This window comes from Panthera tigris, chromosome A1 (genome assembly GCF_018350195.1).
Source record: "Panthera tigris isolate Pti1 chromosome A1, P.tigris_Pti1_mat1.1, whole genome shotgun sequence".
Taxonomy (NCBI): Eukaryota; Metazoa; Chordata; class Mammalia; order Carnivora; family Felidae; genus Panthera; species Panthera tigris.
Genome location: NC_056660.1, coordinates 171,286,761 through 171,303,045, shown reverse-complemented (window position 1 = coordinate 171,303,045; position 16,285 = coordinate 171,286,761). Strand labels below are relative to the sequence as shown.

At 35.4% G+C, this 16,285-nt stretch overlaps 1 protein-coding gene across 5 annotated transcripts in view; it reads right to left on the bottom strand.

Moving 5' to 3' along the window:
- Window positions 1–16,285, bottom strand: part of APC (APC regulator of WNT signaling pathway) — a 149,510-nt gene that overhangs the window by 49,610 nt on the left and 83,615 nt on the right. For all 5 annotated transcript variants that reach the window (XM_042991281.1, XM_042991296.1, XM_042991299.1 and 2 more), the window contains exons 5-6: window positions 10,332–10,440; window positions 6,998–7,111 (exon numbers count right to left, since the gene is read on the bottom strand). In XM_042991281.1, the coding sequence (XP_042847215.1) occupies window positions 6,998–7,111; window positions 10,332–10,440 (223 nt within the window). The remainder of the gene's footprint in view (window positions 1–6,997; window positions 7,112–10,331; window positions 10,441–16,285) is intronic.

The window sequence follows — 16,285 nt, the reverse complement described above, 5'->3', positions numbered from 1 at the left end:
TTTCTCCTTATGGGATCCCTATAATGAGAATATTATTTTTGATGATGTTGCTGAGTTCCCTAAGCTTATTCTCATTTTGCATAATATTTTTTTTTCTCTCATGTGCTCAGCTTGGTCACTTCCCATTACTCTGTCCTCCAAGTTGCTTATTTGTTCTTGTGCTTCTACTACTTATTCCCTCTAGTGTATTTTTAACTTCATTTATTGTGTTCTCTGATTGGGTCTTTCATATCTCATTAAGGGTCTCACTGATGTCCCCCACTCTTTTCTCAAGTCTAGTGAGTGTATTAATGATTGGTTCTTCGAATTCTCAGGCATATTGCATATCTCCGTTTTACTTAGGTCTCTTGTTGTGATTTTGTCCTTTTGTTTCATTTTGGACATAGTCCTCGGTCTCATTTTGTCCTACTCTCTATGTCTGCTTCTGTATGTTAGGAAAGACAGCTACATCTTCTGCATTTGAAAGTAATGGCCTTATGAAGAAGAGGTCCAGTAGTGCCCTGCTGTGCAGTGTCCCTAATTCACCAGAACCTGATGCTTCAGGGGTGTCTCCTATGTGTGATGCATGTGCTCTGCTGTTGCAGCTGAGATGCTTTTCTCGTCCAGTGCAGTCATCTGCAATGACTGTCTTTGTCTTGTTGTGGGCAGAATCTGGTTCCTGTGGTATTAGTGGACTAGTCTGGGTATGCCTTAGGCTTGGGTTGAGTCAGACCAGATGTGTGCTAGAGATACAGTAGCACCAAACTGCTGGGTGTTTTCCCTGTGTTGTCCTGAGAAGGTTCTGTTGGTGGGCAGGACCTATAGTCAGAGCACTTGTCTGCCTCCGGTCCACTTCTGGGGCCTCCTTTGACTGGTATGTGTGGTTATCTTCCCCTTTTTCCAGGGTAGGAGTCACTTTGGAGTGGTGCTTGCCACCACAGGAACTGCCTGCACACTGCCAAGTCCGTGGCACTGCCTTGCATGGGCTGTTGCCAAGACAGTATTGAAGAGGGCAGATCTCCTAAAGCACAGAGTTGGGGGGCAGTGCCCAGAGTGAAGCTGCCTGAGGGGCTCCATAGATGCAAAGCCCAGGGGTGGGGGGGTCCACCAGTAAAATCTTAAATTAAAAATTTTAATATTTAGAAGATGATAGTAGGAGATTGTAACTAGTATCTCTCTTGATTTCTGTATTGTCAATATGTCAGTAAATCTTGAAGTCAGTCTATGTCTTGATATCCACCGAGATAAAGGATTCCTTTCCTTTCCTTTTTCCTTTTTCCTTTTTCCTTTCCTTTCCTTTCCTTTCCTTCCCTTCCTTCCTTCCTTCCTTCCTTCCTTCCTTCCTTCCTTCCTTCCTTCCTTCCTTCCTAATTTTATTTATTTTGAGGGAGAAAGAGAGAGCAGGAACAGAGGACGGGCAGAATGAGAGGGGGGAGAGAGAGATAATTCCAAGCAGGCTCTGTGTTATCAGTGCAGAGCCCAATAGGCGGTTCAAACTCACAAACTGTGAGATCATGACCTGAGCTGAGATCAAGCGTCAGATGTTTAACTGAGCCACCCAAGTGACCCATGAAGTAGGGGATTTCTAGTAATACAACCCCTGTGCTTCTGTTTCTGAAAATGAAAATGGAAGAAGCCAGTAGTATTTCTTTCTTTTTTTGTATGATACCCTCGAATATTTATGAAATTATGCTTACTAACAAGTACTTAACAATTCAAGGGAAGGTAGTTCGTATGACTTTTGAAAAACTGATTCTAAAAAATTATAACAGTAATAGAGTTCAAAACAGATTCAGGATAATTCTCAACAAATGAGTAATAGCAGGTAAATTCCTTAACTTGAGAAAGGGTAACTATCAAAAACTTTTGAGTACACAGTATCACTGCTGCTTATTCAAAGACGTACTAGAGTTCTTATGCAATATAAAGAGAAAAAAAACTGCAAAGGACACACAAAATTATCATTATTTTGCAAACAATGTGACAGTTCATATGGAAAATGCAAGAAAAATGTAAGAAAGTCTTAAACTACTGAGACAATTTAATGAAAGAGTTCAAGAAGGTTGCTGGATAATTAAATTCCAGTCATAACAGTAACAAAAACTACATAATATCTAGGAATAAATTTTAAAAATGTATAAAATTTTTATAGAGAACACTACAAAACTGTATAACAAAAATAACACCTAAATGAATGGAGATATAAAATTAATAACACCTAATACATACTGCTTAGTGTTTAGCATGTGCCAGACTTTAAGTGCTCTTACATGTATTAACTCATTTAATTCTCACATTTCAGTTTTGCATTATACTTTATCAATGAGAAAACCGAGGCAGAGAATTTACCCAAAATCAGTGCAGGTAGGTAGCAGGTCTGGGATTAGAACCCAGGAGGTCTGGCTCCAGAGTCCATCCTTTTAACCAAGAACCAATCTTTGTATTGTAAAGATATGAATTCTCCTCAAATTAATTCATAAATTCAATGTGACTATAATAAAAAATGCACTAGGCATTTTTTCTTTGAATTAGACAAGCTGATACGAAATTTCGATGGAAGTGTAGTAAGACAGAATATAACCACATTTTTACAAAAATAGGACAACTCACTCTACCAGGTACCAAGATTTATAAAACTACAGCAAATAAAACAAATGTGGTATGAGTGCAGGCACAGAGAAATTAAAATAGATCAGTGGAACAGAATCTAGAAATATCCAGCAAATACAAACTTACCACATGCCAGAGATGGAATTCATTAGCAATCAATGGGGAACAGTGGAATATCAAATAAATAGGTAATTTTGTTAAAAACATAAATATGCATGTATGTATATGTATCTGTATATATATTATATATAACTGATCATATAATATTAATAAAAACCAACATATTATTTAATATGTAAGTTATATATTGAATAATTACACACACATACATATAAAATCATATATACTTGTATTTATGTAAAATTAGATCCCAACCTCTAAAACATACATGATTATATTTTGGAGATGAATTAAAGACCTAATTGCAAAAATAAAACATTAGAACTATTAGAAATAATATGAAAGTAACTTTATGACTCCAGGATAGGAAAAGATGTACAAATAATTCACAGAAAGCACAAATATGGCAATATATAATTAATTAGCTCTATAACAAAAACTAAGTTTTGTTATCACAAATCTAAAACAGGTAATGGATTTTGCAGGGAGGAGATGTGGTGTATATTATCTGTAATAGATTGGTATCAAGAGGATATTAATACATCTCTCAAATATTTAAGAGTAAGACATTTAACATAATGGAAAATGGGAAAAAGATGAACAAGTAGCAGAAAGAAAGTCCACAGTCTAATAAATATATGAAAAGATATTCAACTTCAGTAGTATTCAAGAAAATATAAATTAAATAACAAGCTGATGTTTCATTGCCCACTATTATAAAGCGTGACTCACAGAGACCTCTACTAGTAGAAATGTAAATTGATAAAATCATTTTGAGTGCAATTTTGCAAACACTAGTTCAAAACACTCATATGTTATGGCCGGCAATACGTTAGCCTGTTGTGAATTAAGCCTGTTAGCCATCTTGTGAATTAAGTTTTACTGAAGCACAGCCATGCCTATTTGCTTACATACTAACATCTATGAGTGGAGAAGCTGTGACAGAGATCATATGGCCCACAAAGAATGAGATATTTTTTTTATGACCCTTTAAGAAAAAGTTTGCTGTTAACCAAGAGAAACTCTTGCACAACTCTTACAAGATATGAATAAGTATGTTTACCAGAGCTGTTTAAACAGTGAAAAATTACAACCTAAATGGCCATCAACCAGGAAACATACAAACTATATTAGCCACACAATTACAAAAAAATTATGGTAAAATGGAAGTGTGAGGAACTTTCAGCCTACCAATCTCCAGTCCCTAGAAGTTAGCTCCATTAACAACTTGATGTACATTTCCCCAGCCTTTGTGTACATGTGTATAGGAGAGTAGGGACCACCACCAGTAGGTGGTAGGCACCATTAGCTGCCCAAATATGTAGTAAACAAATAAAAAGCAAAATAAATAACCAAACTGTTAACAGAGATAGTTGGAAACTGACAATCTCACAGTCATGAGCAAGAATGGATTTTATTTTGAATTTCCCTAAACTGCTTACCAGTCATTTGTATGTTTTTACTAATCACTTGCATTTTCTTTTCTTTTTTTTTTTTTTAATTTTTTTTTAAAATTTATTTTTGAGACAGAGAGAGACAGAACATGAACGGGGATGGGTCAGAGAGAGAGGGAGACACAAACTCTGAAACAGGCTCCAGGCTCTGAGCTGTCAGCACGGAGCCCGACGTGGGGCTCGAACCCATGGACCGTGAGATCATGACCTGAGCCGAAGTCGGACGCTCAACCGACTGAGCCACCCAGGTGCCCCTGCATTTTCTTTTCAATAAAATGATTATATCCTTTACCCATTAAAAAAAAAAAAAACAGATGTCTTTTTTTTCCTTAGTTTGTAGGAATTCTTGCATTATAGGGATAGTGACTTTTTTCCCTTTTATGTGTTAAAAATATTTTCCCTTAGTTTATCTTCTGCAGAATATTTTAAAATTTTATGAAAAATTACATTTGTTGTCCTGTATTTTCTTCCATTAGTTTTAGGTTTATTTTTCACACTAAGATATTCAATCCATTTGTAATTTTTTTCTTTTTTTAAAATTTTATTTATTTTTGAGAGAGACAGAGAGAGAGAGACAGAGCATAAGCAGGGAAGGGACAGAGAGAGAAGACAGAATCCAAAGCAGGCTCCAGACTCCCGAGCTGTCAGCACAGAGTCCGATATGGGGCTTAAACCCACGAGCCGTGAGATCATGACCTCAGCCGAAGTCAGATGCTTAACTGAATGAGCCACCCAGGCACTCCCATTTGTAATTTTTCGTATACAAGGTTTGAATTAGGGATCTAATTTAATTTCTCTTCTCCCAAATAAGTTGCTAGCTGTACCTATGTATTTACTGGGCTATTTACCATTTCCCCCCAAATTTATGTATTTTTATCTTATTTATTTTTTAATTTACATCCAAGTTAGTTAGCATATTGTGCAATGATGATTTTAGGAGTAGATTCCAGTGATTCATCCCCTATGTAGAATACCCAGTGCTCATCCCAACAAGTGTCTTCCTTAATGCCCCTTAGCAATTTAGCCCATCCCCCCACCCACAAACCTTCAAGCAACCCTCAGCTGTTCTCTGTATTTAAGAGTCTTTTATGTTTTGTCCCCCTCCTTGTTTTGTATTATTTTTGCTTCCCTTCCCCTATGTTCATCTGTTTTGTATCTTAAATTCCACATGAGTTAAGTGATAGGATATTTGTCTTTCTCTGACTAATTTCATTTAGCATAATACCCTCTAGTTTCATCCATGTAACTGCAAACCCAAAATTTATGTATTTTTAAGGTACCCGATAAATTCTGAATTTTAATACAATGAAACTTATCAGTTTTTTCTTTTACAAATAGTATTCTATATCTTGCTTAAGAAATCCTTTTTTACCCCAATATTAGAAAGATATTCATATATATTTTCTACTGAAAGGCTTATTTTTAAAGTTTTACTTTTAAAAAAAAATTTTTTTTTAATGTTTATTTATTTTTGAGAGAGAGAGAGAGAGAGAGAGAGAGAGAGAGAGAGAGAGAGGCAGAGCATGAACAGGGGAGGAACAGAGATAGGGAGACACAGAATCAGAAGCAAGCTCCAGGCTCTGGGCTGTCAGCACTGAGCCTGACGTAGGGCTCGAACTCACAAACCGTGAGATCATGACCTGAGTCGAAGTTGGACACTTAACTGACTGAGCCACCCAGGAGCCCCTTAAAGTTTTACTTTTGGCATTTAAGATGTTAATTTGAACAGACAGGGGAGGTAGTGAGAGGAAATTAACAAAAGTTATTAAATGCATGTATCATAACATAAGTAATATAGATATATTAGTTGAGCCTCTAGCCTCATTGTGAAAATAACAGGTATGGACTACAAAATGTATCATGGTACTGGGGCTTAAGTATCTCCTTAGTCTACCACCATACTCTAGCATAAAGCAAATATACATTGTGTTTAGGAAACTACCATATAAAAGATAAAAACTACAGTTTGGGGATGTAAAATGTCTTGTATTAGTGATTTTAAAACCATAAACTTCTTGGAATAAAAAATGTATTTATACCATACATATAAATGTAGGCCCTCCCTTTTATTGACTATTCCCTTAAATAAAATCTTTAAAATAATGTTTTCCTCCCAGTTTGTTGTAAAAGTTTTCCTTTTTTTGTTTTTCTTTCTTAATGCCCATACTTGCTTTGAAACAGACAAGGCAAATGGTAAGGCCTTGTCAGGGCTTAAAACATTAGCGAGTAATACACTTGTGTAAATACAAAGTGCTAAATTCAATAATGTATGAAAATGCTTGACAAATAGCAAAGCTGTTTAATATTCTTTTCTTGACATCAACTGAGGTAGAAATATGGGAATGTTCTCCATCCAACTCATTTCACCTCTCCCTGTGTCCTCTTTCTATATTTCCTTCCTACTTTCTTTAAGTGAGGTCTTCCCTTTTTTTGTGTACAACTTAAAGAGCAGTGAAATATTCTGAATGTCATTACACATACTTAGATTACAAGAAGCAAAAATCTCAAAGGAGATTTTTGAAGAAGAAGTGAAGTTAACTATCAGCTACCAGGTGACCAGCATCTAACACTTTTTCTCTCTTACTATTCCAAGGCACAGCAGAACAGAATCAGGGAAATGAAATACGGTAGAGGCAGAATCACGTGAACATTGGTTATGATGCGCAGCAGCCATAATAAATTATTATTCTGAAACAGTGCCTAAGTGAAGGTAGACTTATAAATATCTTTAATAATAAAATTTAATCAATGTTAACAGAGCTATAATTCATCACATTCTTAATAGCTCTTCTCTAGCCTGTGCTGTTTTATAATTTAATAATAAGTTAAGTTACCTGTGCTCTTTTCTCCATATCCTGGCAAGTACCTAGTTGTTCTTCCATTGCAACTCTGATTTGCCTTGCTTCATATTCCAATTGTCTTCTGGTCATATCTGTTTGTAAGGAAAACTAAAACCACAAATTAAATTGAAATGCTAATATCTCATAAGTTTATCAGTAAAAACAAAAAAGCATATTAATGCCTAAAAAGAAAATGAATATCAAATATGTAAGTTACTACATGTAACAAGATTATTTTGTTCTTCCAGGAGTCCTAAAATTTGATTATAGGTGCTGGGCTCAGTCTGGGTCCCTGATGTGAAATACTGAGTTTAAAACTTTTACTGCCCTGTAGCCACAAATGGCTTTACTTAAATTGTACTGATTCATTTAAAATATATAACTGGTCCAGTTAGGGTAAGCCTATCTTCAGTTCCCATATTATCCTCTGCACTGAGGGGGTACTACTTTAATTACTAAAAACTAGCATATTAATGTGGACAACATAGAAAAATCAAGAAACCATCCATCATCCTTAAGTTTGTATCTCAATTTAAGGATTGTTATAAACATGCAGATTAAACAAAGAAACTCTCCCCATTTGCAAAATGAAGAAAATGGGACAAGGAAAAGCTTTTACATAATATAGATAATCACATATTGCAAGACAACACAAACTTTTTGGTAATTCAAAAAAGCAAAGCTGAAATAAACAAAAAGAAGTTCTTCATACAGGAGGGTGTTAATTCATTAAAAAATCAATTATATATAGTTGTTAAAATCCCGGGCACTAAGATAACTGCTAGACATACAAAAGGATGAAAAGGACAAGGTAATGAAACTTATAAACACATGCCTGGGTGGCTCAGTCAGTTAAATGTCTGACTCCTGATTTCGGCTCACGTCTGATCTCACGGTTTGTGAGATCAAACGCCATGTCAGGCTATGCACTGACAGCTCAGAGCCTGCTTGGGATTCTCTCTCTGCCCCTCTCCTGCTCATGCTCTCTCTCTCTCTCTCTCAATCTCTCTCTAAGTAAATGAATGTAAAAAACAAACAAACACAACAAGTGGTAATAGCTAAAATATGATTAAATAAAATAATAATGGGCCATGAAGGAAATGAGGAAGAGCTATAGATTTTTTTATGCTCTATATGCCTAGCAAAGAGCTGTGTCAGACCTGTGTCTGACTCAGAACGACATTCTGTAGGTCCAAGGATTCCAAACTACTTTGTGAGTTAAGTTAGGGGAACTCTCACCCTTTTCCCTTTCAATAATGCAGATGACACTCTACGGAGAATGTATTTCTATAGGCATACCCAAGTTATGGGTTGCAACACAGATGAATTAGTCTGTATGTTATTTCTAATTCCCAATGAGCCAGTTCTAACTCCACTTACTTATCCTCCACTTCCCAAAGTGCCCTGCAAAAAATAAAAAGGTAAACATGACAAAGTATGTGGCAATAATGTGGTTTAGATCTGATGTCTTAAAAGCAATGTCTAATATCTTGGTATTTGCAAATGAATGTGTTCTTAACTTGCTTCCCAATATAAATGCAAAAACTGTGAAATTAAAAAAAAATTTATGATATACATGCAGTTTACATTTGCTAATGTTGCCAAATGGTCTATAGTGTCTTATATATGCCAATAAATAAATGGGTTATTTAATAAATATGGGGATAATTTATTTGACAACTCATCTTTGTTTCAGATATTAACCAGTTATTCTCTCAAGTTGTCCCATATATCTAAGCACTTTCTTAAACCTGATTAGATGTAGACAACTGGACTCTAAATTTTTTTGTTCTAATTACCAAAGTGAATGGAGAGCAATATGCTTAGGTATTTTTTATTTTAGAGTAAAAATCCCACCAAACCTTCCTGAGTTCCTAATCCCTGAATCCAAGAACTTTCCATTAACTGTTCTTTCACTATCTGAGTCTCCTTAACTCCCCAGAAGATGTCAAGGACACTATCAGGAAAAGAGATCCTTTCTCTTCCTCTCAAAATCTTGTATGATTGTTCTAGGAGACAGTGCATTTAAGCTTCTGGTTCCAGCTCCTGCCAGACAATGCCCATGAGGAAACCTGGCTAAGTACATGTTTTGAAAAAAGCATTCCTTCTTCCTTTTTTAAAAATGTTTATTTTTGACAAAGTGAGCGAGTGGGGGAGGGGCAAAAACAGAGGGGGACAGAGGATCCAAAGCAGGCTCTGTACTGACAGCAGAGAGCCTGATGCGGGGCTCAAACTCATGAACCATGAAATCAGGACCTAAGCTGGAGTCAGAGGCTTAACTGACTGAGCCACCCAGGCACCCTGTGTTCCTTCTTTCTACTTTTGCTTTTTCATTTGTTATATTCTCTCAAAAATGTCATTAGAAATTGAAAAATCAAAGCTAAGAGAGAACAATATATTTTTTTAAAATATTTTCTAACATTTATTTATTTTTGAGAGAGAGAGAGAGATAGACAGAATGAGTGGGGAAGGAGCAGAGAGAGAGGGAGACACAGAATCCAAAGCAGGCTCCAGTCTCTGAGCTGTCAGCACAGAGCCCAACACGGGGCTTGAACTCATGAACTGTGAGATCATGACCTGAGCTGAAGTCCAAGGCTTAACCCTCTGAGCCACCCAGGCGCCCCAAGGACAATATAATTTTAATTAACCTATTTTTTTTTAAAACTGTAAAAAGTATTTATGGATAACAGTAAAATATAATTTTGTTTAAGATTATTAATGTATTCCAGAACATTCTGAAATACTCTTACATGTGTCATCCCATGAATAAATTAGTTGACATGGAGAGCTTGTGTGGGGAAAGAAAAGCTGACAAGATTAAATTCTTTTTCACATAGTTATATTTGCAAACCAAATTTTAGTACTTGTAAAAAGTCCTAAGATCCTTGCCAACAGCTTTTGTCATTTATAATAACTGGAATAGTAGTCAAATTCTTTTCAAAGACACTTTAATTGCAAAAACTATATGGCATGTACTATGGTTAAAAAAAAAATAGATGGTAATAAACAATTCTACAGAGTACGTTTGGTAATTAAACAGACAGAATAAAAAACCAATTGCCTAGTTGAATCCTGAGTCCTTTAAAATTCAAACTTAATAGATTTTCTTAATTAGGGGCTGAAAACAAATTATTTGCTTGAGCATAATGAAGTTTTATACCTTTACAAACAAAAATTCATTAACTATTATACATTTGAGTTTAAAGTTAGATAAAACATAGTACAGTTTACAGAAAACTAAAAACGCAGTTATCCTGAATTTTTAATGAGTAACAGGTATTTTTAAAAGATCAAGTTACTAAAGTCTAAAATAAGCTAAGTTACTTACATTTTCAGTTAAAGGAAGACTATCTATTCTTTTAGTGAGATTCTGAAGTTGAGCATAATACCAGTCTTTTTCCTTTTCTTCTTTGTCAAGATCAGCAAGAAGTAATGATCTGTTTTTCAAAAAAAGGGGAAGTTTACAAAATGCTAACAGAATACATAAAAGTAATTCTTATCAGCTGTAATTGTAATGTTCTCTATTTAAACTAAAGTACTATTAATGAAGAAGCAGAAAACTTAGTGATTTTAGATTTTTGAAGGTGGGACTTAAAATTTTATAATCATTAAAATTTGAGTATTAAAGTTTTTTACTTTTCCACCTAAATAAGATGTTAAACATCCTAACTAGAATGTTCACATTTCAACCAAAGGTTTTCTTCACATTTAGCATAGTCTAAGAATATGATAGTTTACAGAAAAAAGTACACATATAACAAAACTCAAAGTGAATATAAGAATAAAAAGCATAATAGAGTAGTAAAAAAAAGCAATAATTATACAAAAAAACAAACCTAGAGTATAGGAAGCCACTGCACTGGACAGACATGGCTTTCAGCTTCTCAGCAGCCAAAATAAAAAGAAATATTTTGTCACTGTGTATTTCTCCAAAGAAGACATACAGATGGCCAACAGACACATGAAACAATGCTCAACATCACTCATCATCAGAGAAATGCAAATCAAAACTACAATGAGATATCACCTCAAACCTATCAAAATGGCTAAAATAAAAAACAAGAAACAACAAGTGTTGGTGAGGGAAAGGAATGCTCATGCACTGTTGGTGGGAATGTAAACGGGTGCAGTCACCCTGGAAAACAGTATGGAGGTTCCTCAAAAAATTAAAAATAGAACTATCCTCCAATCCAGCAACTGCACTACTGGGTATTTACCCAAAGAATATGAAAACACTAATTTGAAAAGATACATGCACCCTGTGTTTAGTGTAGTATTATTTACAATAGCCAAATTATGGAAGCAACTCAAGTGTCCAATGATAGATGAACAGATTAAGAAGAATGGAGAGAAAAAAAAAACCAAAACAATGGAGTACTACGTGGCAATGAGAAAGAATGAAATATGGCCCTTTGTTGCAACATGGATGGAACTGGAGAGTGTGATGCTAAGTGAAATAAGCCATACAGAGAAAGACAGATACCATATGGTTTCACTCTTATGTGGATCTTGAGAAACTTAACAGAAACCCATGGGGGAGGGGAAGAAAAAAAAAAAAAAGAGGTTAGCGTGGGAGAGAGCCAAAGCATAAGAGACTCTTAAAAACTGTGAACAAACTGAGGGTTGATGGGGGGTGGGAGGGAGGGGAGGGTGGGTGATGGGTATTGAGGAAGGCACATTTGGGATGAGCACTGGGTGTTGTATGGAAACCAATTTAATAATAAACTTTATATTGAAAAAAAAAAGAAGAATGGAGATGTGTGTGTGTGTGTGTGTGTGTGTGTGTGTGTGTGTACACACATATATACATACATACATACTATGGATTACTCAGCCATAAAAAAGAATGAAATCTTGCCATTCACAATGACATGGATAGATCTAGAGAGTATAATGCTAAGTGAAATAAGTCAGTCAAAAAAGACAAACACATACCACATGATTTCACTCATGTGGAATTTATGGAACAAAAATGAACAAAGCAAAAAGAGGCAAACCAAAAAACAGACTCTTAACTAGAGAGAACAAACTGATGATTACCAGAGAGGAGGTTGGGGGTGGGGGGGAATGGGTGAAATACATGAAGGGTGATTTAAGAGTACACCTATCATGATGAGCACTGAGTAATGTACAGAACTGTTGAATCACTATTGTACACCTGAAAATAACATAACACTATATGTTAACTGTATTAGAATTAAAAAAATTAGTTGCAGAAACTTAATAACAAAAAAAGAAATATATTGTTACTGTACAACAATAATAAGTTATTCTCAGAGAAACTTTTTCTTAGTTTGGAATTTGAAGAATTTGTTATGTAATTCCTGGGCAACCCAATAAATGTCTTCAATAACAATATCAAGATACTCTATATCTGATCATTATAAACATGAATGCAAAATAAGAGTGTTAATTTGGGATAAAACTCAGTAGGTACAAAAAGTCTGTGATTTCCTATCATGTGGCTCTTTCCCAAAGTGACCTCTATTATCATTTCCTGGTGTATATTTCCCGGAGATATTCTATAAAAATGCAAGAATCTATGTGTACACTTACATGTACATTTAAAAAATTTTTTTAATGTTTTATTTTTATGTTTTGAGACAGAGAGAGACACAGCATGAACAGGGGAGGGTCAGAGAGAGGGAGACACAGAATCTGAAGCAGGCTCCAGGCTCTGAGCTGTCAGCACAGAGCCCGACGCGGGGCTCAATCGAACTCACAGACCATGAGAAGCTGAGCCAAAGTCAGAAGCTCAACCAACTGAGCCACCCAAGCACCCCACATGTACATTTTTAAACATGAACAGTAGCATGTTATTCTATGTATTATCCTATTAACCTTTTTTTCACTAAAAATCTATCTTGGGAGATCATTCTATGTCAGAACATAAAAAGGTCCTACATCTTTTTTGCTAGCTGCAGAGTATTGATGAATCTATAATGGGATACCCTGTAACTAGTTTTGTTTTAGAAGGAACATAGGGCCTTTCAAAATTTTTGCTATTATAAACAATGCTGCACTGAATATCCTTATATATAACCCCATTTCACAAATGTGCAAGCATGTATTTAAGATAAATTCCTAGGGTATGTAAAATTTTAACTTACTGTTCTTATTACATTGTTATACCAACTTATACCCCTACCACTTTCACTTGATAATGTTTTATCAATCTTTATTTTTGCATATCCAGTTTTTTTAATGGTATATCAACTACAGTTTTAATTTGATTTCTCTTAGTAAGGTTAAGCACTTTCTTTATTTTTTTAATGTTTTTATTTTTATTTTTGAGAGAGAGAGACAGAGACAGGGGCAGAGAGAAAGGGAGACACAGAGTCCAAAGCAGGCTCTAGGCTCTGAGCAGTGAACTTGTGAATCGCCAAGATCATGACCTGAGGCGAAGTTGGATGCTTAGCTGACTGAGCCACACAGTCGCCCCGGGATAAGCAATTATTCAATTTGAAAACCATTTGTATTTCCTTGCCTGTAACTTTTTCTTACTTACTTATAGGACCTCATCCATATTAAGAATGATTGTACTTTGTTAGTTATATGGGTTGTAAATGTATTTTCTCTGTTTATCACTGGTCTTTAAACTTTGTTTATAATGCTTTTGTCATGTAGCAAATTTTGAATTTTTTCTGTAGTCAAATTTGTGGATATTTTCTATTATGGCTTCTGGGGTTTGCTCATTTACAGAGATGATGTCCACTTTAAAACTATTACTTTAAAATTCTGTTTGATTATATTGTTTTGCAAAATATATATACATGTGAATGTGAAAGGTTCTATTCTTGCTAAAATTCCCTTTCCATTACTGAGAAACAATTTAAAAAATAAGAACTATGCCTTCATTTTTGATGTGGCAAGCTTAGTAGTGAGGGAATCCATGGAAAGCCCCTGCTTATAAGATAGTAAGCCCCTGCTTATGATTGTAGCAATGTTGGGGGAGGTGCAGACTAATGAGAATCTACCTCATCCCTCCCATTTCTGACGACAGAAGCAGGAGAAAGCACAGGAGAAAACCTAAACTCCTTTCACAAGCTGGCATAAAGATGAGATCTGATTTTATTTTTCAGTGTTTCCTGGTGAGAACCCACAGGACCTACCAGGACTTAGAGGCATGAAGAGAGAGATAGATGGTGATGCTGCTATTTCCTCTGATTACTCTCCAATAAATGGGCTCATCATTAAGTAACAGCTGGATGTTAAAAGTGCTTAAATTGATAGGCCAATGTTAGTGATGACGGTGGAGGGGAGGCTAGGGAGAAGAGGGACAAGCTGTTATTGTTAAGGTTAAGGTCAAACTGTGATAAAATGCTCTGAGGAAGCCAAGGTCACAATGTCTTGAGCCAAAATGTTAACAAGTGGTTAAATGATAGTGGTTGACAACACTGTTTAAGGCTCAGAACTAAAACTAGGTCTAGACTCAGAGACAGATAGCTCTTTAGGTTTGGGCTTATTTAGTGATTATTAACAATTTTCTTTAAAAAGTAAATCTTGTGCCTTCTTAGTCTTCTAACTTAGGGTCATCTAAAAGAGCATGGCACGTATGTATTAGGTATTTAATAAATATTTGTTAAATGAGTGAATAGCTAACATGATGATAGCCTACATTTATTGAATGTTCTAAGGACCAGACACAGTTCTAAATATTTTTTAATTTCTTTTTTTTTAAGTTTATTTAGTGTGTGTGTGTGTGTGTGTGTGTGTGTGTGTGTGAGAGAGAGAGAGAGAGAGAGAGAGAGAGAGAAAGAGAGAAAGAGAGATGGGGTGGGGGAAGAGAATCCCAAGCAGGCTCCAGACTGCCAACACAAAGCATGATATGGGGCTTGAACTCATGAACCACAAGATCATGACCTGAACTGAAAGCAAGAGTCAGACGCTCAACCGAGCCACCCAGAAGCCCTATTTTTAATTTCTTTTTCTCAAAAGTTTATTTATTTTGAGAGAGAGAGCAATTATTTTTTAAATCTAGTTTAACCCTCACAATACCCTTTGAGGTAGTTATTCTTAGGCTCACTCCTCAGATTGGAAAACTGAGGTTCAAAAAGATTACAGAGCTGTGTAGCTGGGTTTGAGTCCTGGCTTGACTACTTTCTAGCACTTATCTTGGGCAATAAAGAAAACAAGAAAAAAAGAGACAAAGAGAGTGAATCTATGATTTAACAGAGGGAAAGAAAGAATAAAAAAGAGAGAGGAGAAAGTCATCAAAGAAATCATGTAACAGAATTTTCAAAAGTTGAAGGAAATGTATTTCTGGATCAAAAGGGCACAGTGATTATCCAGCATAATGAATGAAGAAAACATGTATACTGAGGCATTCTAAAAGCTTCAAAAGAGGGGAAAATGGCTACCTACAAAGGAATGAGAATCAGATTGGTATTAAATTTCTCATCAATGACATTGATAATGAAGAAGGAAAATGAGTTTGACCTTAGACCTATCTGAACTAGCAAATGAGTGTGACAGCAAAATAAAGATTCTGTCATACAATCAAGGACTCAATTTTTACCTCCCTCCAACACAGTGAGAACCAAGAGGGCACAAGATAAATCAGAACTACACACATACTCTCTTCTCTCTCTCTCTGCTAATAAACTCAGGGCTTTATCTATGTGATGCAAAGTTAGTTCCTAGGAAAGATGGTATGCTCACAAATCCTCTGTTTCTTAATAGAGTTCAAAGGGGACAGAGATGGAAGATGGTAGATGCTTGTTATTCACAACAGTGTTTCCTATAGGGTCAGACAGAAATATTCCTGGCTCGAGGTAAGAAGCAGAGAGTCATGTAAACTCAAGATGAAAGAAAGCTTAACACTATTTCTGGTCCAGAAGATTAACCTATTTTTACAGATGGACACACCTGAAACCAGAGAGAGAGCAGCAAAAGGTCTTTTGCCTTTCAGTTAGATATGCTGGACATTTTTACACTAATAATCACTTTTTACAACTCTGCAAGGTAGAACCATGTTCCTCTTTTACAGGAGAAAACAATACCAAATTTAATGACATGATCGAGATGGCAGAGCTAATAGGTAATGTTTATACATTTTAATATTTCTTCAAGTTTAATAGAATTTTTAGGAATATAAAAATAAGATATTTATGCATTAAGGAATTCATAACCTTTTACAAAACATTTGAAAAAGCTCTTGGTGGGTGATAGATATTCTGGTATTTGTAGTGAGATGATTTTAACTTCAGTAAGAGAAGAAGTTAACACATTAGCTATGAGAAACCAGACTCATAATATATGTCAAGTAATGTTTTTTAAGAC